At 44.5% G+C, this 23208-nt stretch overlaps 3 protein-coding genes across 4 annotated transcripts; 1 reads left to right on the top strand and 2 right to left on the bottom strand.

Moving 5' to 3' along the window:
* Positions 1-706: 706 nt before the first annotated feature.
* LOC148409881 (tubby-related protein 3) lies at positions 707-5619 on the bottom strand. The gene is made up of 13 exons (XM_088438904.1): positions 5471-5619; positions 5139-5322; positions 4202-4358; positions 3723-3920; positions 3323-3442; positions 3061-3207; positions 2841-2995; positions 2385-2546; positions 2106-2218; positions 1924-2038; positions 1757-1855; positions 1511-1682; positions 707-968 (listed from the first exon to the last, which is right to left on the bottom strand). Exons 2-13 carry the CDS (start codon positions 5178-5180, stop codon positions 835-837), a joined length of 1614 nt encoding a protein of 537 aa, XP_088295030.1. The 5' UTR covers positions 5181-5322; positions 5471-5619; the 3' UTR covers positions 707-834.
* A 341-nt stretch (positions 5620-5960) lies between these two features.
* On the bottom strand, positions 5961-10587 carry phkg2 (phosphorylase kinase, gamma 2 (testis)). 2 transcript variants are annotated; one of them, XM_088438905.1, is made up of 10 exons: positions 10392-10587; positions 10021-10132; positions 9742-9917; positions 9611-9665; positions 9057-9122; positions 8820-8983; positions 8647-8737; positions 7900-8053; positions 7670-7820; positions 5961-6701 (listed from the first exon to the last, which is right to left on the bottom strand). In XM_088438905.1, the coding sequence occupies exons 2-10, from the start codon at positions 10113-10115 to the stop codon at positions 6463-6465; spliced, it is 1191 nt and encodes a 396-aa protein (XP_088295031.1). In that variant the 5' UTR covers positions 10116-10132; positions 10392-10587; the 3' UTR covers positions 5961-6462. The 2 variants fall into 2 exon arrangements, with proteins under 2 accessions (XP_088295031.1, XP_088295033.1); XM_088438907.1 differs by having other exon boundaries at positions 7670-7795.
* rnf40 (ring finger protein 40) lies at positions 10178-23157 on the top strand. Its single transcript, XM_088438903.1, has 20 exons — positions 10178-10240; positions 11261-11409; positions 11482-11649; positions 11732-12044; positions 12120-12323; positions 12837-12958; positions 13039-13185; positions 13351-13425; positions 13500-13619; positions 14637-14816; positions 14926-15061; positions 15481-15602; positions 15677-15942; positions 16024-16141; positions 16724-16873; positions 18595-18807; positions 19142-19267; positions 20490-20630; positions 21127-21228; positions 22268-23157. The coding sequence occupies exons 2-20, from the start codon at positions 11272-11274 to the stop codon at positions 22442-22444; spliced, it is 3018 nt and encodes a 1005-aa protein (XP_088295029.1). The 5' UTR covers positions 10178-10240; positions 11261-11271; the 3' UTR covers positions 22445-23157.
* Positions 23158-23208: the final 51 nt, after the last annotated feature.

Below are 23208 nucleotides of genomic sequence, written 5' to 3'. Positions count from 1 at the left end.
TTTAATCATATTCCTGTGTGTGAACAAGGATGGATTCGGATGCTGGTTCAGTTTGCTAGCTTCTTTTATTGAAATTAATGCTGTTACAACCTCGGCTAACACGAGCTGTTGTTAGCTTCAACAGGTATCAGATTGATCTTCCTCAAATGGTGTTGAATAGAGAAAAAAAAATTGAATTTTTAAGTTAGCGTTTATAGTACGCACCCATACTTTTGGCCTTTGAGGTTCTCGTTTTCTCACCTTCGACCCGTTTCAAAATGGCCTTATTCGGGCTTTGTCCTGGTGATTGTAGAAGCAGCTGGTATTCACGGTAGTCCGTTAAGGTCGTGTATTCACATTTCTTGTTTTTTTTTTCTTCCAGAAGTGATATTGACTGCAGTTGTGGTTGTCTCTGAGACGGCGTGGTGTGTTTGAATTATTAAGCCCTAATATTAGTGGCTTGCATCCCTCAGTGGCTAGGGTATTACTGAAGCATCTTAAGAAGGAGCCAGATGGGCTGTCATGAGTAGATTAGAGATGCACTGGTACTTTGGTCATAAATTTGTCAAAAGTGTATTTTCATCTTTAAATCAATGTTGAGTGTTTCTGCAGAATTTGTTGAGTGGTTATTGGGAGTGGGGGTCACTCCTTACGTTGTGTCTTTGGCATGTAGCCTCCAAACATCTTCTGGCTTTAATGAATATAAAACTATCCCAGCATTGGCCTAATCCTTTTGTTTCCCTATTTCCGTGTTTTGTACCCCAGCATACATCGCGGTAAAAATAAGCTAGGTAGGCTAGCTTTGACTTTTTTAGCATTTATTTCAGATCTGGCATCTCGTGGAGCACTTGAGGGTCATTCGCAGGCCAGTTTGCCGTCAAAAGACGAGAGCGTGATGGCGAAGGCCTGAAGGGCACACATGGGGAAGCTGTAATCCATGGAGAAGACGTCCTCGGAAACGCGGCCGAACTGCATGACGATATAGTCGCCTGAAAGACAGATTGAGCGCGTAAGGCATACGTGTATGTTAGCATACCGGCTGTTAGCGTATTCTTGAAGAAGATTGCTTACCAATCCGCTTTTGCATTTTTTCTACTTAGATTCCCGTCTTGTATGCTACTTGTTAGCATTTAAGCCATTGGTGTCGAACTCCAGTCCTCGAGGGCCGGTATCATGCGTCATTTTTGTTTTTCTGTCCCCAACACATCTGAATCAAATGATTAGCTTATTAGCAAGCGATCATAATGATCATAATCATTTGTATCAGGTGCGTTTGGGAGAGAAGGTTTGAAAACATGCAGGATACCGGCCCTCGAGGACTGGAAATTGACATCTGTGATTTAAGATGATTTCCTTTGAAAGGGTCCAGTTCTCATTAGATATAAGACCACAAGCGCCGCTTGTTAGCATTTGAGCTAATCTTTGTTTTTTTCCACCGTGTCGCTCACAGGGTGTTAGCATACCAAGTTAGATGTTCCTATCATTGAAAATCGAACCTTTATTTAAAAAAAAAAAAAGATTTGTAATTCACCGTTCTCCGGGTGGACGATCTGGAAGTTTTTAACGGAAGCTTGCGTGACGCGGCCGTGGAAGTTGAGCACGTACGACTGCGTCTGCTCGTTCCAGCTGGGACTTTTGTTGATCAGGGTCACCAGCTTGTCCGTGTTATTGTTGGCGTGGCGCGCCAGCAGCGTTTCCTGTTCCTGAAAGTGCCGGCAAATTTCCAGTTTAGCGTTTTCTTCCTTACACGATAACAAGACTCCAATTATAACCTGACGTTTTTGGGCTGAATGGACACTCTTTCGTCATTCTCCAACATGCCCGGAATGATCACCGTCATTTTGCGGGGACCCCGGAATCCCAGGACGTTGGTTTCCTGGTACGGGGAATCGCGAGGTTACCGTGCGCCGATATGAAATGTATCCATGAGATGATCGGACTTACGTAGCAAATGGCCGCCAGCTCTTGACGCACGGATTCACACTCTTTAATAAAAGGCTTTTTCTCCGGGTTTTCTCCTCCGTCGTATACGACGAACTTCGTTCCCAGAACGTTAGACCTGGAATATACAGTTTTTGGTTTTAGCACATAGATTAATGGTGGTTTCGCACGCGATAGGAATCAACCTGAGTTTTCCGATGTAGCAGCTGGTATCTCGGGTCAGGTTTGTCGGGTCTGTTGAGATGAGATAGTTGGATGTTTTGCTCCTCTTCCTTTTTCGTCCCGCCATTAGAAACACCTCCATGTTGGTACCAAGAAAATGACAGTGTGAAAGAAAAACAAAAAACTGGACTTAACAAAATTACCAAAGAGGTACCTACTACCGCTTAAGGAGAAAGTTTCTCAACTGTCTACGCCCAGCCCTAATAGAAATGTATAAATCTAGCCAAAGATGAAGAACCGACCCTCTTTCCGTCATCTTTCTCCATGTGGAGGTAGTAAGTGGGGTACATGCCCTTCTCCATGCCTCTCCTGTCCCTGGTGACCCGACACTGGATGGTCATGTCTCTGGGGGCGGGACGCATGGCGAAGGCCTGGAGGTCCTCCAATGATATCGGAGAAGCGGTCTGCAGGAACAAATTGCTTTTTTAAAAAAAATTGTTATCATTGTCATCATTGTTATCATTGACACCAATTTGCCAGCCCAAATTAAAATGACTTTTCTCATTGAAAATTCAAGTTCCGAGAACCCAGAGACAGCGAATAAAATAAAAACAACAAGGGCCCCGAAATTGAACCCTGTGGAACACCATACGCCAGTGATCCCTGTGTTTGATAATTCAATCTTCTTCCAGAATTAATACAGACGTTCCCTCAAAATGGCTGTATTGTCAAGTTGTTGTCAATTCGTGACAACTTACACGACTTGATTCGCTGCCCGAAGACATGCTCTCCTTGTAGTTGGAGTTGAGAGACGCTAAACTCGGTGTGTTTTTCTCGACTCGCTTCTTCTTCCGTTCTTTCCTTTCCGTCGGTACGTCCTCGTCCTTGCTGTCGTCGCTTATTTGGCACCTGGCTGCGGGGAATATTCTCACGATTTTATCTCAAACAATGTAGACGACGGTCAAAATTTCCGCATACACGTGTCCAGGTGTTTTTTGCTTCGAGTGGTGTTGTGGGACGGCGTTGGAGAATCGTCTTCGTCTTCATCTTCGCTGCTTTCATCGTGGCCGTTTTTGGGACTCGTCTGCTCAGGGTGTGACGCTGACGTTTCCTGTAAGTGTTTCTCTGCGCAGGAAAAAAAAAAAAAAAATCACAAATGTTACATGCATTCTTTGATATGCCACTAGAGGGAGCCAGCAAGAAAATCACTGTTTTAGTCCACATAAACTGTAAATCGTACTTTTGCGTTCTTGTTTGGTTGTTTTGTTCGTCTTGCCGCCATCTTTAGCTCTGTCTTTCCTTCTCGTTTTTTTCTCCTGTTGCGTCTTTTCTTTTTCCTGTCCGTCACTGTCCTCCGCAGCTGGAATTGATTATTAGACATTTTAAATTGGTAAAAGGCAAATGAGGAATAACAATACGGGTAAGGGCCAATAGGAAGGGACCACTTGGTAAAATTTCACAGAACAAGTGAGAAAATGTTCTTCACGGCTTTGAAGCATGAAAGACATTTCTTCTCAAAATGAAACTTCTCGGAGATATGCAAGTCCAAAATTTTATCGTAGCAAAGCTTTGTTCGAGGACAGTCGCCGTTCCAATATTTTCTCTCTTTTTTTTTTTGGGTCGATTCAATGTTTTCTTACGTTCGCTTTTGTCTTTCTTCTTGTTTTTTCCGGCTTCCGCGAGCGCGTCGTCGTTCTCGGGTGGCTCTTCCTCCTGCTCCGTGTCCAAGTTGATCTTTTTGGGGGTGAACGGCCTCTCGGCAGGCACCTCGCCTAGCGCTTCGTCCTCCGCCAACGTGATGACGTCCATCGGGTTGTCGTGCGCGTGCTCCACTTGGTCTTCATGAAAAAAACGATGGAAATAATTGATTGCAGTATTTTGACCATTTTGGGTCATTTTTTTCCGCCTTGTTTTGGCGGTATTTTAGCCAAGGGCTGGTTGTGCCATTTTGAACTTTGACGTCACCATCTGGGTGAAATTTCAGTTCCTTAGTGTCTTCTTTCAATGCTTTCCCTTTTGAATGTGAAACGTCTTGGATGTGAAGATCCAAGAATTGGAAAAAAATACTGCACAAGGGTAAAATATAGTCTAAAAATTAGAGTGAAGCGTTGAGGCCTACCGCTCAGGGAGATGTTGCTCAAGGATTGGCTAATCAGCAGCGGCGTCTCGTCCGAGCGGCCTTTTTGTCTGCGGTTCTTCTGGCGGGCGTCCCGATTGGCCACCACCATCTGACAATCGGCACGCTTCTTTTGTTGCTTTTTCATCAAAATGGAGCGCTGGGATACAATTGGAAGTTTCTGTTAATTTCTCGTCAATTTTACGCACCCTTTGTGTAATACCTGAAGTGAGCAAAAAGGCATACAATATTTCGGAGTCATAACTCAATTTAGCTATAAGTTCCAATCCATTTGCTCTTAATTTGAAAAGACAGTTACTTTTCCTATAGTTTGTATTAAAAATCAGTCAATTAAGATTTGTTGATACCTGCAGAAACCCTTTTACGTACCCGCCTTCATGTACCCTCATTTGAGAACCACTGAAAGCATGTCTGCCCTACAGTCACAACTCGTGACTTTTACGATGACGCACTGTTAAAACCAATATTAAAAAAGTATTACGGGCACAGCAACGGAAAAATGCATTAGTAACATTTTTAATAAAATGCTAAAAATGAGTTGTTGCATGTTCTGCTTGATTTGCTCTCAATTTGAAAATAAAACATTGTTCTTGTCCCAGTGTAAAAAAAAAACATATTAGACATGCTAAAAAACAGCAAAAAAAAATGCATTTTTCCATTTTATGACCAACTAAAAGGCTCATTTGGGGTTTTCTCGTCAAATGGTAAACATTAGCTCAGTATAGCATGTAGCACTTTAAGTTCCATGGCAATAAGACACCTATTGTTGATGAAATGTTGATTCAAGTCCAATAGCAGCTGATTTTGACACGTAGTGCGCTAATAAATAAAACTCGGAACAGTCACCATTTAAATCCATGTAGAAAACCTTCAAAAGAAAATCAACTCAAGAAACACGGGCGGCCTACAGCGGCTTTACCTGATTGTCCAGTTTCTGCTGTCGTATATCGGGGTCCTCCATATCGCCGGGCGACGGCGGCGAGATGCCGCAAAACGGAATCCCGAGCGCAAAAGCGGGGTGCAAAGAAAGCACTTAAAGCAATTAAAAGAGGACGCGGGCGTGCCACGGCGGCCCCCCGGCTCCATCCGACTGTCTGCCTCACCTGCGCCGAGCAGAAGGCAAAGGGGATTAGAAGGGGATAATGTTCTTAAACTCAAGCTAACCGAGGAAGGCCGCGAGCGCTTGTTGATATTCTCCCTCCGAAATAACGTTTGAACGGACGAGGTTTTTATTTTATTCTTCTTATTTACCTCCCAAAAATGGAAGAAAAAGAGGAGTCGGCGTTTGAGAATCAGGCAGCGTCTCCGCCGCCCAAGTGGGTTCCCGAAACATCAAAGCGAGACGCTCCGCTCCACTTAATGGACTCTCTAGAAGTGGGCTATCTGGTTGCCGTGGTTACAGCCACGCGGCAGCAGTCGGGAAGAGGTGGTTACGTTTGAGATGGATTCAGGATGGCGGGCTTATTGTGTTGTTTGTCGTTGGGTTCTTTCGAATATTTAACGGGGTTTCTGCAAATCGATTACAGAGAATAATTAGTCCTTTATACCTTAAGTCACTTATATTTATACTTTTAAGTACCTAAGTAAATGATTATTTTAGTCCTTAAGTACCCAAAGTTATCGATTCCTTTCATTCCTAATTTCATATTTATTACTTCCATTTTCGGGCTCTCCTTTAGTTAAACACCTGAAAAAAAATGTTTAAATGCATGCAGAAATGTCACAAATTTGAGAGGAAAAAAAAAATTAAATTATTATTTATTTAGTCACTTTCAGCAGTCATGGTGCAATGGAATGAGTTTTCACAGGAAGTACAGTCACAAACGCTTCTTACTGAAGAAACATGAGTTGTTTTGTTTTTTTCCGACCAAAAAACATGCAAGTACAGCACATGCTGTAAATCATTTCACATTTCAGTACTTATTCATATTGTGACACGTCTGTAAATTTGAGTTCCATACAATCAGTTTGTATGCAATGATCCCAAACCTTTTAGCCAGCGCTTTGTTAAATAACTAATCACGGTGCTTTTACTGAAGATGAAGCGTTCAATCCGAAGTAAACAGGATATACAGTACTGTAAATGCCCTTTACTGTAAAGCGCACTGCAAAAAATGACATGGAATCAGGGTTACTTTTGTAAGTGTGCGTGCTTGAGACAGCATGCAGTAAGGCGAAGATTTCTCAACTCTTCAAAACGAAACGGCACAAAGTTGACGCGCACAAACGATGCGGTTTACGTTTCAAAGTCCTCCAGTTCCAGCAGCATGACCTTGGCCGTGTTCTGGAAGAGGGCGGCCCGGTTCTGCTGCTCGCCCTTTTTCACCCAGTGGCCGTAGATGCGGAAGGCGCAGCCGTCGATGAGTTTGCGCACGCCCCGCAGCGAGTACGGGTCCCGGGCCAGAACCTCGCGCGTCAGCGGCCGGGCCCGGCGGTAGCGGCCGTACATCCGGATGCACGCCAGCACCGTCACGATCAGCACCTGAGCCGGAGCGCAGCACGCAACCCGTCACGTCGGGAGACCGAGGTACCAAAAGTGCTCGGCCGGGTCCCGATACTACTTTTTCGCTTCCGATACTGATGTCACGACATCGGCAGGAATGATACGTGATTTGATCGGTTTATTTTTGGATGATATATTACGAATTATTACGATTATCAAACATGAAACTGTACTGCGCTTGGAAAAAATGAATCCGAAATATTTGGGGGGGAAATTAACATGAACATTTTGTCTGTAATTATACTATTTTTTAATTGATTAATTGTATTTTTTTTAATTTAATGATTAATGTTAAATCATTTTAAATAGGTACATTTTAAATAGTTTCACTAGTCATTTATATTTTAGATGTAGCTTGTTAAAATCTGATATTTCCATAATTTAACCTCAAATGTGAAAATGTATTGCAAATTTAAATTAAAAAAATACTCTGTAGTAGTAGTATATTTGATTTAAAATTGAATTTATTAGTTTGATTAAAAAACAATCGGAATATTTACTAAAAAATATAAATCATTTTAATAAGATTTAAATACACATTTGTTATTAGTCGTTAACATTTTAGATGTAGCCCGCTTAAATCTGATATTTATACATACATCAATTCAACCTCAAACATGATCATTTATTAAAAAACTAAAATAAAAAAAGAGTCTGTAGTACTAGTAGTTTATTTTTTAATTAAATGATTAATTAGGATAAAAATGTATATACGTTATTAATATCTTAAGAATTTTTATCTCATTTTATTTGAAAAATTCATATCTTAAGTCTTTTTTTAAAGTTAATCTTTTAGATGTAACCCGCTAAAATCTTCTCTATTTTTTGTGCTAGGTGGCCTATGACGCTTTGGGTCAAACCGCTTTCGTGTGAATATGAAAATAGTCGTAGCCCTGTTCCTCAGTTTACTTGATCAACGGAGTCGGCCATTTTGGCGAGACACTGACCCTGAAGGACTTCCTGGGACTGAAGCGGCGCACGTCTTCCTTCTGGTACTGCCTGAAGAAAGGATGCGCCAAGGCCTGCTCGGCCGTCAGACGCGCGGCCGGATCCACCACCAGCAGCCTGGAGATCTAAACACCCGAGTGAGCGGCTCATCTTTGAAAAGCGCCCCGCCAAATCCCGTATCAAACAACAAATCCAATTTCCCGGCAAATGAACAAGGGGGGGGGCCCACCAGATCCTTGACCGTGTCCGAGCGGTCGTCCCACTCGGGCGAGCCGAACTTGTAGCGGGCCTCCATGATCATCCGCAGCATCAGCATCTGCTTGCGGTGCCAGAAGGGCGGCGAGCCGGCCAGTAAGGTGAACAGGATCACGCCGCATGCCCAGCTGGGGGCGCGCACACACATGCCTTTTCCTCAGATCGCAAACACGAGTCACGAGGTTTTTTTTTTTTGGAGCGGAAAGGATTAATCAACAACTTAAAATCGGCATTTTCAATCATTGATTACCGTAAATTAGCCGCTACTTTTTCTCAAGTTTTGGCACCTCCAATGCGGCGTATCTGAAGTTGTTTTACTAACCACCAGGGGGCAATCTCAAAAATAGACTCACTTAAAGTCATGATTTTGAGTTTAAACTGCTGCCAGGAGGCACTCATTTCCAGTATACACTATCGGGTGTGTTACTGTTGTGTTTGTGCTGTATTCTAACACTTTTGACTATTGGCCTCATGTTGAAAATATGTTGGTGCTTGTCTTATTTCAAACCAAAGGCTTTTTTTTAATGCCTAACTATTGTAATTTATAAGATTTTAGAATCTCCAGCTAGAAAAAAAACACACACCCCAGAGTATCCTTGGAATATAATACACAGCCATCGTATTAAAAAAAAAAAAAGTATATAAAAGCAAGATAAGCAAATTTATAAGCCACACTACCTTGGCGGAGGTAATAAATGAGCCGCATGCGGTCCCTACTTACAGATCAACTTCTTTTCCGTAGCCGGGGTGCATTTCATCCATGGAGCATTTCAGTATTTCGGGGGCCAAATATCCAGGTGTTCCACAAAGCTCTGATCACAGACCAAGAAAAAGCCATGAATGGAAAATTGCGGGAAAATGCGCGCGGAATACTTTGGCTCGTCACTCCAGCACCTCTCAGCTTCTCCCCGGGCTGCAGCTGCACCGAGAAGCCAAAATCGGACAGTTTGATGTGTCCCTGGTCGTCCAGCAGAATGTTCTCGGGTTTCAGGTCGCGGTGGACGATGTGGCGGGAGTGCAGGTAGCGCACCGCTTCCAGCAGAGCTCGCATCATGCTCCTGCGGCGCATGATGGGGACGCTTGACCTTTCGTGACACCTTTCAACATTTCATGGGAGCGACGCAAACTCACCTCGTTTCTTTCTCGCTCAGAGTAACTTTTTCGGTGAGGTAGTCAAACAGCTCCCCCCGCCTCATGCTGTCAATAAATTCAACCATTAGGGATGAGCCCGCTCTAATATATATGTATATATATTAAAAAAAGGGCTTGTTTCTAAGAATTTCAAATTGCTGTAACCCTTGTCAATCTATAAGCTACGCTGTAAAAAATGAGCAATTTTTAACAGTAAATTACCAGCTTGTTTGCCAGAAAAGTATTGTTAAGTTACCTTATTAGTTAACATATTTTCTGCTTTTAAGATAATTACAGTTACAAAAAATACTGCGTAAAATTAACAGTATCGATACATTTTTTACCGTAAATGTAGAAAAGGTGTTACCCAAGTCGTTGGCATTTTATTTTTTATAGAGTACCACAATGTGTGATATTCAATCATTTAAAAGGGAATTTTGTGTGTATAATTACAAATTTTCGCCGACGTAAGCCTGGTTTTGTGAAAACGCATCAGAGATAGATGTGAAATCGTCACGACTGCAGTATTCCCGCGTATTTGTCCTTCTACTCACAGGTCAAACACCAGGAAGATGAAGGTCGTGGACTCGTAGGAATCCACCAGTGTAACTAAGCAGAAGAAAAAACGGCTGTTAGCGAACCGTTTTTTATTCCAAAGTTTATCAAGAGCGCATTTTGGACCTACTGATTGACGAGTGTCCCTTGACCATGTTGAGGACTTGGATCTCCTTGAGCGTGGAGGTCCTGACCTCCTCCAGCTGCTGGACGGTCATCTTCTCGGCAGTGATCTCGATGATCTTGACGGCCAGCTCCTGCCCCGTGTGTCGGTGCACGCATCTGCGCACCACGCTGCTCACCCCCCTGACAGCCCAGCAAAAACAAAATCAACATGACAGCTCACGTGTTTTGTTTGAATGGATGGAGATCATCAAGATCTCATCGCTCCTATTGTGTTGTTCCTCACCGGCCAATCACCTCTTTGGGGTCATACTTCTGGTAAAACTCCTTTGCACCAACCCAATCAGGCAGATCGTCTCCGAGCACTATGTCCTTTGTCATGCTGCCGGGGTGGGACTCTTTCAGACAACAACAAAAAAGAAGTCAGAGTTCAACTTCAAGGCAACACTCAATAACAGGAACCGCAATACGGGGAAGTGAGTGTGTGTGTGTTATATGTACTGTGGGTACGTGTTTTCTGCTTTTTCCACACAAACACAGTCGAGATGTATTTTACCCACGTCTTTCCCATGTTATTGCTCCAAATATATGACTAAAGTGCTCGTGGTGGCCTTGCACGTTGCAGTTCGAGACCGTGTAAAGCGATCGAGTACTTACCATATATAACAGAAGGGCTTGCAACAAGCACCGTTTCAGCGGTCAAAAGGGCGCAGTATGATGCGACAAAGCTAATGTGAAGCCATCACCGCACGCGCGTCACCGGTGATACAATCCGAAGCGGGTCATCCTAATAAAGATAATATTTGGACAGTGATGACATTTTGCCCGCATTCCCCGTAACTACTCAATTCAATTTTTGTTTTGTTTTCCTCGTCAGTATCGCCCTCAGGTGGCCGGAGTGCAGTTCGTTTTTATTTTTATTTTTTTTCAATTGCATAGTTTTTAATGAGATTTTAATCATAAAATTACCGAAACAGTCACAGTAAGACGAATTGATTTAAAAAAAAATGAAAAAATAAAAATTAGTCTACGATACCTTGATGGGCAGTGACCCCATGAGCGGAAGTACGTTTCGCTACTTCCGCTAGCTTAGCTGTTCCGATGTCTAGAAGTCTTCCATCAATTCGCTCCTGAGAAGGTTTGTATTGTAAATAAGACGAGAAAAGTTTTTTTCTCCCGAGTTTAATTCAGTTTAAATGTACGTGGAAATTTGTGGTCCCACCGTCCAGGAACTTAATGCGCTATGGCGGGGACAAAATTAGCGTTAGCCTACTTTATCTTAGCAAATGAGCTAATCGAAGCTAAGTAGATGTATTTTTTGTTTGCTTAGCTATTTACCGTCCAAATAAGTGAAGTCGATTCTTTTACTCATTCGTACTATTATAAAAATGCAATCTTGGAGCTTGTTCTTACCCGGCCGAAGTCCCCAATAGATGTCAACACGAATCAATGAGCCCGGTTTTCGCATCAGCTTATTTCTGCTACAAAACAAGTCTTAATGGTACTTCGTGTTTATTTGCACGCAGGTGACGGCAAGATGTCAGGAGCAGGGGGACCAAAACGTCCCTCCGGGGGGGACAGTCCCCCCGGCCCACCTGAGAAGAAAAGCAAAAAGGAGGAGAAGACCACCACCACTCTCATCGAGCCCATTCGAATAGCAGGAGTCTCGTCTACGGTGAGCACTTTTTTCTTGCAATCCATCCCTGCACTCGAATTCAGCATGCTCAAGCCTTTATTTGACGTGCAGGAGGAAATGGATATGAAAGTCATCCAGTTCAAGAATAAGAAGCTGAGCGAGCGCTTGGAGCAGCGGCAGGCGATGGAGGATGAGTTACGAGAGAAGATAGAGAAGCTTGAAAAGAGGCAAGCGACTGATGATACTACCCTGCTGATTGTAAACCGCTACTGGTCTGAGGTACTGTGATGCTAAACAATTCTATAGCCTGGATTTCTTTAAAGAAACACTGCTAAAGCGAAAGTCTTTGGGTCTTTTTCAGCTGGAAGAAAAGATTCACATTCTGCGCAAATGTATGGAACCAGAGACCCCGGTCCCACCAACACCAGTTCCCCCACCTGCTCCACTTCCTGATCCCGTACCCATGGAGACAGATGGTGTCAGTATTGCCTCACCAACCTCTGGCGTGCCTCCCCCGCCCCTCCCTGAGGCTCAGACTGACAGAAAGCATCCAGAGCATCAGCAGCAAGATGAAGTCACGAAAGAAGGACATCAGGAGACTCCACAGCAGCCTCCGCCACCTGATGGATCGGAACACTTACCCGCTACCGAACCCCCACGGGAATCAATCCCAGGTAAGGTGTCATTTTTGTTCTTTTTCTATCATTCCGGCACAACTTTCTTGTTTAATCACCCATTCTTTTGCACAGAAGCATTGCCTCCGCCACCTCCTCCTCTGAGCGATTGCGCCAAAGGTTTTCTGGCCACGCTGGAGCACAGCAGCGAAGAGGAGGTCACGCTGCATCTCCAGGACCGCATGCTGTTCAGCAAGGATGCCATCGCCTGCCTCGTCTGCGTCTTTGACAGGCTGCACAGTTGCATCGACGACATGTGCAAGCAGATCCAAGCTGCCGGTAAAGCAAATGATCTCAAAGTGGTGGAGAAATCCCAAATTGTAATACATATTTTTAAAAACGTATCTCAAGCTACATTGGGTGCTTAGTAAGTGCACGGATCCACATGTTAATATATTGTTCCATAAAACATGACATGTTGGTTTAAAAAAAAAGCCACAGATTGTTAGAATCTGAGATTCACGCCAAAATTTGGTGATAATTTGTTCATCTTAAAAAAAAATTATTAATTTACAAAACCAAAACATTTAGGTGTAAAAATAAGATGGGTATTGTTAATGCGGATTTACTGCTTGTAATTATTTATTATTTATTTATTAAATAATAGAATTTGAAGGACAGTATTAAAAAAATACGCATTAAATCACAATCTTTGATGGATTTAGACGTCAAAGATAGATTTTAGTTACTGGCCACTCTAAAACTCAAACGTCCACTTAAACTGGATTGGCATTAAATGAGTTAAAAAAAACTTGCTGAATCCCTCATGCTGTTTTTTGTTTTTCTTTGCAGCGTGCGAGGATGAGAGCCTGGCCAGCGTGGGCGCCGTGAACCGCACCCTGCTGGACGAGAACCGCAGGTTGCGAGACCAGGCCACACTACTGCAGAGCCGACATCACAAAACGTCCATGGAGGTGAGATGTCCCCTCCGCATTCGCTTAATATCCTCGTCGGCCAGTCACAAACAAACAAGAATTTCCCACCTTTACGACAGTACAACGAGTTGGTGGACAAGGTGACCAGCGCGGAGACCAAGGTGTCGGAAATGGAGACCACTGTGGAGGACCTGCAGTGGGACATTGAAAAACTCCGAAACAGGGAACAAAAACTCAACAAGCATTTGGCGGAGGCCATGGAGCAGGTGCGCTCTCATTATTTTGGCACAAATGACAAAGTTGTATCATGTTCTTATTCATTTGCTCTTAATTTGAAAAGACACACATTTTCTATAAATATAAAAGTGCATTAAGTGCATTTATTATCCCATATGCTCAATAACCACCGTTCTATTGTTTGTTGTCTGCAGCTGAAGTCCGGCTACAGTAGCACCGGCAGCTCCGGCGGTCTTGCGGGAGGCCAAATTACATTAACCATTCAAAAGGTGAGCGCTTGGAAAAATGTGTCCCTGCAAATTACATATCTTCCATTCTGAACTAATTGTCGCTTCCTTCACAGTTTGAGAGTCTTAACACGGAGCTGGAGCACAACCAGGAGTTGGCCAATAGCCGCATGGCCGAATTGGAGAAGTTGCAGGTGGAGCTCCAAGAGGCCGTGAGGGAGAGCGAGAAGCTTAAGGTGACAATGACCTTTTCCCAGCTGCCTCTCATATTCTCCGCTTTAACGTTTAGGTCGTCTTACTAACGAGCCGCTACAGTTTGCATGTTCTCGGAACGCCCGTGAGGCTAGCAATTAAGCTCTGCTGGAATGCAGTGCGCATGACATCAACTGGAGCAACTCCCAGCTTTTCAGCAAGTTCTCGGTGTGTTTGTTTTGCTCCCGGCGGGGACGGCCGTGTTGACGGGCAGCCAGGCAAACCGCGGCTCAACTTAGATTTCATTTAACTCAACAAAGCAGGTGTGAGGAAAGCGGGTGTAGACATGGAGTGTTTTTGACATTCCGGAGTCAATCTTCATTGTGCCCTAAATAGTGAGCTCACCTCTATGTGCTATTTGAATGTGGCGTGAGTAAAGGTTTTACTCGACTCACGCCCTAAACAGCGCAAAGATTTTTGAGATGGGAAAAAACGACTTAAAAAGAGAGCCGTGTCTATTTTGTTATCATTTTGAACTACATTTGACAAGGTATCCCTAGGCGTATTATATTCAATCATTTGGGGAGGTCGTGTAACATCAACTGTTTTATATCTGGCTCATCTGTTGAAAAATGGTGTCACTAATGAGTGTGCACTCTTAAAAAAAATGTAAGAGTGCAACGATTTGTGATGGAGTCACTTGAAAACAATTTACAAATAAATAATTTTCCACTTAATTTGCTCTCAGTCTGAAAAGAGAAATGTACTTTTTGGGTTAAAAAGCGTTAAAGCGAAACACGTTAAAATTTCAAGTATGAGAATACAGAAAAAGAATATTTTCACTTTCTCAATTTTACAGTTTCTGGATCACTAACGAGTGGGATTCAATAGTTTAAGGTCAATGGTTTGTTTCATTTTTTTTTTATGTTGCACAAATTTAGCATTTGAAGAGGAGAGTGTAGATTTGTTTTTATAATGGCTGCTTGTTGTGGTTCGAGGGCAAGCGAATGATTCCAAATGCGGCCCGCGCCTTCACCGACGCCGCTTCTCCTTCGTTCCAGATGGACTTACGAAATATTCCGGAGGAGGTCGTGAAGGAGACGGTGGAGTACAAGTGTCTGCAGTCGCAGTTCTCGCTGCTCTACAACGAGTCCCTGGGAGTCAAGACCCAGCTGGACGAGGCTCGGGCCCTCCTGCTCACAGCCAAGAACGCCCACCTCAGACAGATCGAGCACATGGAGGTACGCTTCGCTCTTCCCTCAAAATTCTATGAGCTCCAGCTCCACCTGCGCTTGCGATTCCGCGTATTCGCATATTGCTAACGGCGCCCGTGTGCGTCTGACCTCTCAGAGCGACGAGCTGTCGCTTCAGAAGAAGCTGCGCACCGAAGTCATCCAGCTGGAGGACACGCTGGCCCAAGTGCGCAAAGAATACGAGATGTTGCGCATCGAGTTTGAGCAAAATCTTGCCGCCAACGAGCAAGCAGGTACAAACGAATCATCATTTTTACCTTCGCTTTTTCAGTATTGTTTCAATATTCTTAGTAAGCAATCAGCAATACAATTGACTTGATTTTTGCGACGCTAAAATAGTAAAAAAAACAAGAAGTAGGTGTCCAACTCCGGTCCTTAGGGGTCGGTATCCTGCGTGTTTTCCAAGTTTCCTGCTCAAACGCACCCGATTCAAATGAATAGGATCCTTTTTAAACTCCTGCAGAGCATTTTAATGAATGCAAGGCCACAAACGGTGCAGTCATCTATGTAGACAGACAATCAATAATACTTGAGGAGTGCAAGAATTTTTTGGGTTCTGCATTTTAGCTTCTGCAGAAAACAACGAACCTTAAGCTATCGATAGATTGATCACTGTTGGGAGTTTGTCAATGTTGTCTGTCATTTTGCGCAGGACCAATCAACAGGGAGATGCGCCACTTAATCAGCAGCCTTCAGAACCACAACCTGCAGCTGAAAGGGGACCTGCAGCGCTTCAAGAGGAAGCTGCGCGAGACCCAGATCGAAATCAACAAGGTAGAACACGTCGCGACGTTCCCGACTCGGGAGTGGAGACGAGAAGATCTCGAGCGTTTTTGTTTCGGCCGAAGCTGCGCTGCCTGAACAGCGACGCCGGCGCTCTGGTCCCGGAGGAGTCCGGCGCCGACGCCGCCGAGCTGAAGAAAGAGGAAGACGAGGAGCAAGAGGAGGAAGAGGAGAGGAGGAAGGAGCTGGAGAGGCAGCGGGCCCGCGAGAGGGAGCGCGAGGCCGAGCGGGAGCGAGAGAGGGAGCGCGAACGCGAGCGCGAGAGGCAGCGCAGCGACGAACTCAAGAGAAAAGACTCGGACACCTTGAAGATGCTCCGGGTGGATCTCAAGTGCGCCCCCGGCCCGACCTCGCCCGCCCCGACCACACTTTCGGTCCGCTTGTTGACCCTGGTTCTCTTCTCCTTCTGCAGGAAAGCTCAAGAGTCCCAGAAGGAGATGAAGCTCCTGCTGGACATGCACAAGTCGGCGCCAAAGGAGCAGAGGGACAAAGTGCAGCTCATGGCGGCCGAGCGCAAATCCAAAGCCGAGGTCTGCTTTCCTCCGACGTCTGTTCTATGCCCCTTAAAGATGATTGGTTGCAAGTCAGTCAACTGTGAAATCATCTCCACCAAAGTCTGATTTCTTTTTCTTACCCTAATTTTTCCTGTTCCGGCCAAAACTTTCAGGTTATGAATCTGGAACCAATTTTATTTTTTCAACTTCCATTTTTCCTTCAAAATCTTGAAACCGAATTTTCAACTTTGGAGAAAAACTCCAAAGCTTTGATTTTTTTTTTTTGATTGTGGACCATCATGCTTCGACAAGGTTTTCCTACAGAACCATTCCAAATTGCGATTAGCGTTTGCGCTAGCATTTTTGTTATGAAGAAAAAAAACTCAGGGAACGCCTACTAGAATATATGAACATAATATGGAGTTAATAATGGACGCTTGAATTATTGACACGTGTGTTTAAGTTTAAAATATGATTCTGAACATGGCCACGTTCCAGTTGGAAGAAGGTGTTTCCAATCAAGCCCCACAGGTTTTAGGTCCCAATGGTTTTGAAACTTGTTCACGACTTTTCAACCCCCCTCAACACACGCGATCCTCACGCGCCGTCCCGTTGTAGGTGGATGAGTTGCGGATCCGCGTGCGTGAGCTGGAGGAGCGCGAGAAGAAGGAGAGCAAGAAGCTGGCCGACGAAGACGCCCTGAGGAAGATCCGGGTGGCCGAAGAGACCATCGAGCATCTCCAGAAGAAGCTGGCGGCCACCAAGCAGGTAGTGGCTGCGCGCATGCCGCACTTCCATCTGGAGTGCGTGAACTCTGCTGAACATGATGTCATAAGAAAGGGAGGAGCTGGAGACTGACCTCTATGACTCTGGAAAAGGGGAAGGGGGGGGGGGGGGGGGGGGGGGGCAGGAATCTTTTGGGTGTGCCTAGTGTAGCGCCGTCCAAATTTGTCAGGGCCCAGGGAATGACGCGACACGTGGAAGGCCGTTTCTCCGAGGCGGCGTGCGACTTGAGCCATGTTGCAATCGTTAAACCTGAGCCACCAGCGTATTGGACACACCCACATTAGCTCATATCCTACTTTTCATTTTAAAACGCTTGACCTGAGAAGTCTTGTGATTTTACTGGAGCACTGGGAACATCTAACCCCCCCCCCCCCACCAAAGTCCTTTGAGAACCATTCATATAGAATTTGTGAAAAAATGTGAAGCAACGTTAGAACAAGTGTTGTTTGTTCGATATCACAAGCGGTTATGAATGAAAAATTAGGGGGGGGGGTAACGCTTCCTCTGAGCTTTTCTGTGTTTTCAGAATTGCTTGGCGCTTCCAATTATTGTTCTCGTGGGCCATAGGCTCCGTTTTAGTGCGGCGGTTTTCGTAAGCAGCTCATTAAAAGTTGTGTTGTTGAACGCAGCGCTTGTCAAAGTGCAATAAATTGCGCTTTTTGAAAAAGTGCAGATCTACGTTTGGGGCGCTGCGCGGCAATAAAAGACAAATGTTAAACTAATTACTCCTCCCAACATTTGAGCTGATTAAAATGACAACATAGCACATAAATCTGTCATCTCTCCACCTTGAATATTTTTACAATCCATCTGCAAATAAGAATGATTTGAATAATTAATGATTCATCTCAACCGGGTAGAAAATAACACCATGTTTAAATGACCATCCTTTTATTCTGAAAAAAGTCATGAGTTCAAATTGATAGTGCATAAATAATTGTTTGAATTTGTTTTATAACGTGTTGGAAAATGTATTAAACAAATGCGGATGAGAGGTGCAGCTATTATTATTGCTAGCTTGGTGTTGTCATTCTCATATTCCACACCTCCAGCCCAGTAAAAATGAACCTTTGACACCTATAGACGTCAACGGCAGCGAATGAATGAATAATTTGTCAGTGTGTGGCTTTAAAAGTACGTGAGGTGGGAGTCCGTGAAAGATTGGAGCGTTAGCGACCGGCTTTCTGGCTAACCGTTAGCCGCTTTGATTTCATTTTGAAATTTTAGTTCCAAGACGTGCACCTATTTGATTTATTGCATGTCAGCTAGCAAGGATGGCGAAATATTTCTTTGAATTCATTTAGAGGCGATTATGTTCCTCGCTGCTCGGAAAAAACACATTCCCTTGGCGTTTAGGAGTTCAGATGTTGTTGTCCTTGGAGAACGGTCTCCCAGGAGCTCAAATATTTCCCAATCCCGGCTTGTACACTTTCGATGAGCCGGGCTAGCCCGCGGCACCTTCCGCTCGGGAGGTCCCGTCGGACTAACGCGGTCCAGGCCGCTGGTGTTTTCTCCGGCGCCCCGCGAGAAGCGCGGTAACACGGGAGGGATGTTTCGCATTTGTTAAGCCTAATCCCTTCCTGCCGAAATGCGCTTGTTCAAAACCAAAAAAAGACGGAATACACAAGGGCTCGAGGAGCGTAAAATCCGAGACGAGGGATCGCAGTTTCCTCACATCTAGACGACTTGTGGTTTTATTGGAGGAGGAGGAAGCGCTGCTGAGCGAGATGGACGTGACGGGCCAGGCCTTCGAGGACATGCAGGAGCAGAACAGCCGGCTGCTGCAGCAACTGCGCGAGAAGGACGACGCCAACTTCAAGCTGATGAGCGAGCGCATCAAATCCAACCAGATCTACAAGCTGCTCAAGGAGGAGAAGGAGGAGCTGGCCGACCAGGTCCTCACCTTCAAGACGCAGGTGGGAGCCCCAACCTGATGATGTCACCAAAAAAGCGAATCATTTTGAGAGCGTTCGTTCGTTGTGCATTCATTATGTGTGTGTTTTTTTTTAAACTAAGAGCAAATTAATTGGAACATGAAGCCACTTATTGCTGAATTGTGGTATCAGTCCCTTGCATGGTTGCTAGCTAGTAAGCCTAGCATCATTTTCCTCAACACACTTCAACATAGCGCCTTGGCACCAAGATGCCACCAGATGGAGCCAAAGTAACCTTTTTCTATTGCGCTTCTATTACACTGAAGGCCTCTTAGCTGACGCAATCCTTTTTTTTTTTTTTTCTCCTTCCGGACAGGTGGATGCTCAGCTGCTGGTGGTGCAGAAGCTGGAGGAGAAAGAAGGCGTCCTTCAAAGCACGCTGGCCGCCTTGGAGAAAGAGTTGTCGCTCAGGACTCAAGCGCTGGAACTCAACAAGAGGAAGGTGAGGCCGGCCGGCCCGCCTGCCCCCCCCCCCCCCCCCCCCGCCCGCTTGTTGTTTTACACTCATGACTCACCAATGAGCGCAACCAGATGGAGCAACTTGCATAATTGCTTGCACCCGCGCTCGTAACGGCGCCTGGAGCAAGCGCGGATTCTCTGCTTTGCTCGTCACCAAACACGTCTTTGTTCTTTCGGAGGACAGCATGTAAAATCCGGCTTGTGGCGTTGAGCTTAAAGCTCACTTTTTCTATCATGAACTCGTTCGCTGCCATTGACGGCAATAGACGTCAAAGCCCCCCGCTTCATTTCTGATTGAAGTTTGACTGACTTATCTGCCATTCCCTTTTCATTTCTGATTGAAGTTTGACTGACTTATCTGCCATTCCCTTTAGCGCAGCTCAATCTAGTGGATGCATAACACCACTCCAGCCACTACTGTAGCCGGATTTTGATCATGTCACGTCGTGCTTTATTCCCTACTCCCCTGTCGGAAAATTGCTTCACTAATAACATCTGTATGAAACTTAACAAAATATTCAACATTTTGCAAAGCTACGGCACAATCGAGCCCTAAATGGCTTCATGTTCCATTTGATTTGCTTTCAATTTGAAACCCTAAAAGTAGTTTAGTTTCTGCTGCGGCATTAAATATGATGTGCTGACACCTGAAGTCACCTTGTTAAACATTTTTCAAAGCTACAGCACAATCGAGCCGTAAATTGCTTCATGTTCCAATTAATTTGCTTTCAATCTGAAACCCTAAAGGTAGCTTAGTTTCTGCTGCGGCATTAAATGAGATGTGCTGCCACCTGAAGTCACCTTGTTAAAATCTCAATGCCTGAAGTGAATTTCTTTTGAGAAACCCTGGTGTGCTTCGTATTAGGAGTTGCCGTGACATTCAGTTCCTTGCTAAGCTTTTTAATGTCGTTTTGTTACGACCCCATTTACCAAAAGTATGACTTCATTCTCAGACTTCCTCTCTAAAATAATCAGCGTGTTACTATGACATTGTGACTTATTTTCCCTCAAAAATCGTCAACCTTTTTGTTCCTATGTTATTTGTGAGTAACACGTGGTAGTCATGGGGGGGGTCGTTGACAAAAAACAAAAAAAAAAGTCTCCCCGGACCCAAAATGTTCGAAAAGCCCTCAGGCAAGCGTGCGTAGGTTACAGAGTGACGTTGTTTTTCTTTTTTTTGTTTGTTTACGTTTTTGGCGGCGCAGGCGGTGGAGGCGGCGCAGCTGGCCGAGGACCAGAAGGTGCAGCTGGAGCACACGCAGGCCAAGCTCAAGGAGATCCAGGTCGCCGTCGCCGAGAACCGAACGGCCCGCGAGAGGGAGAGCAGCAATCTCAAGCGGGCGCAGGTCCGTCCCACTGCCACCTTACCCACTTTTTGGGACCTTCTACAACGTAGCAGCTCCCGATCCGCATTCCTCAAAGTCATACTTTATTATATTATATCGAGTTTTTTTTTTTTCAGTTCGGTTAATACCTTCAAAAACGTATACAGAAGCGGGCATACGCTCGGGGGACAACCGATCGCGGCACGGCTTGTGAATGTCGCATGACCCAACCCCGAAAAGAGCCGAGCCGTTTTTGATTGGTCCGCACCGAAGCTGAGGACGCGTGACGTCTGATAAAGTTAGCAAATTACTGAAAGTTTTAACCTTTGACTCCTTGAAAGGGTGTGGGATTTGAACCCAAAACCTCCAAAGTGCAAAGCAGGAATCCGAACCACTTGTGCACACTGCTGCCTCAGCATTTTTTTTTTTTCAGGATTAAAAAAAAACTGCTAGGTTATCAAGTAAAATGAGCGCATAACTGTCTTTGTTTTTTTTTTTTGGGGGGGCGTCCCTCCAGGAGGACTTGTCCCGGCTGAGGCGGAAACTGGAGAAACAGAAGAAGGTGGAGGTGTACTCGGACGCCGACGAGATCCTGCAGGAGGAGATCAATCAGTACAAGGTGGGACGAATGCGCTCACCCTCGCGCCGAGCTGGATTTGTTACCAAAAACAAAAATCACACCGGCAACATCTGCAGCCAGCCAGCGAGCCAGCGAGCGAGCGAGCCAGCGAGCCAGCGAGCGAGCGCACTCTTCCTATAGAGGAAAAAAATTCTGCATAAAATACGAGCGGGCCGTTTCTCCCTCCTGATATCATATTCCGTTTTGTTTTCCCTTTTTGTGCCTTACTACAACTTTTTTCTTTTTTTTTTTCATGGGAAAAAGACATTTTACTATACTTACTATTTTTCAAGTGGAAAAATGACTTAGCTTATCTTTTTTTTAACACCATATATATATTTTTTTTTTTTTAACAATATGGTCTTTTTACTTACTTTACTTACTACTTACTACTTACTACTTTACTTTACTACTTTACTTACTATATAAGTTCATTTTTTTCAGGTGAAAAAAAACATTTTATAAAACATATTTATTCTTCAGAGGAACATCTTATTATGATGTTTTTTTTTAACCTTTTTTTGTTTTTTAAGACCCCTTTATGTACTATACATGTTCATTTTTTTCAGTGGAAAAAAAATTGAATTCCTTTTTGGGGGGGATGAAAAATGTCTTTTGTTTAAAAAGTTCATTTTTTCAGGGGGGAAAACGTTTACGATATTTTTTTTTGAACGCCTTACTATATTATACCTTTTTTTTTTTAGGTGAAAACATTTTGCTATAATAGTTGGTTTTTTTCTCCAATTCTACTACACACGTTTATTTTTTTTCAGGGGAAAAAAAGTTATATGTATTTTTTTTAAGTTGAAAAAGTCTTTGTTAAAACTTTAGTCTATACGCCTTTTAGTCGTTTATTTATTTTGTATTTTTTTTGACCATGGTGGAGTTTTATTCGGGGGGGGGGGGCACATCGCCTTACAATATACGCCCCCCCCAAAAAAACGTTTTACTATACATGTAGCCCCACCATGAAGAAAAAAAAAAAAAAGCCTTAATATTATTAAAACCAAACAAATGTATTTTGTGTTTGCCCCCCCAGGCCAAGCTGCGCTGCCCGTGCTGCAACACGCGGGACAAAGACACGGTGCTGACCAAGTGTTTCCACGTCTTCTGCTACGAATGTCTGAAGATGCGCTACGACACGCGCCAGCGCAAGTGCCCCAAGTGCAACTGCGCCTTCGGGGCCAACGACTTCCACCGCATCTACATCACCTAAAGACAAGACCGGAGAAAAGAAAAGAAAAAACCCGGGGCGGACCGGGGAAGGGACCGGCGAGCGCCGTCCGTCGTTAAATAAACGGCCGCGGTCGTACGCCTTCGCGAGGAATTCCCAACCCGTCTCGAAGCGTTTGTTTGCGTTCGGGAAATGACGTCGCCGCCGTTGCGCCTTGGAGGCGTCTCCAGAATTTATAGCGTGACATATAGCGAGCTGTAGGTCCGCCAGAGACGTCAGGCACTTTGGCGCGCATGCGACGCGCTTGACATCACCTTGGCCCCCTCCCCTCCCCTCCCCTCCGCGTGTGGGAGGGGGGGAGGCTATCGTGAGTGCGTGAATGGGTGAGTGAGAGACAGACACTTTTGTAATGGTGTTTGTGTGTTGGTTTTGTTTGTGCACTTTTCATCTGTTAGTTTTTTTTTGGGGAGAAGGAAATGCTTGTTTTTTTGTATTTTTTGTAAAAACAGCAAAAAAAACACCTTACTATTTACATGTTTGGTTTTCTTCGTGTACTTTTTTTGTCTTGTTTTGTTGTTTTTGTGTGTCCACTGCGTTGCGTACGCGCACCATCTGTCTCGCCAAGTATCGATAGTGGGTTGCTATGGATATTGGAAGCCAAAAGTACTTTGGAGCATCACCTGCTTTACTTGAAGCTGTTTTACCGGCTCAAATTAGACAAATGCAAAATTAAAAACCGTCATATGGAAATTGTATAGCTTTGTGGAAGGCCGCTTCTTTTCGTTTGCGTCCACTGTTTTGTCCAG

This window comes from Hippichthys cyanospilos, chromosome 17 (genome assembly GCF_059441005.1).
Source record: "Hippichthys cyanospilos isolate Australia breed blue-spotted pipefish chromosome 17, RoL_Hcya_1.0, whole genome shotgun sequence".
NCBI lineage: Eukaryota > Metazoa > Chordata > Actinopteri > Syngnathiformes > Syngnathidae > Hippichthys > Hippichthys cyanospilos.
The sequence above is the reverse complement of the archived record's forward strand: the minus strand, read 5'-3'. Positions and strand labels throughout refer to the sequence as shown.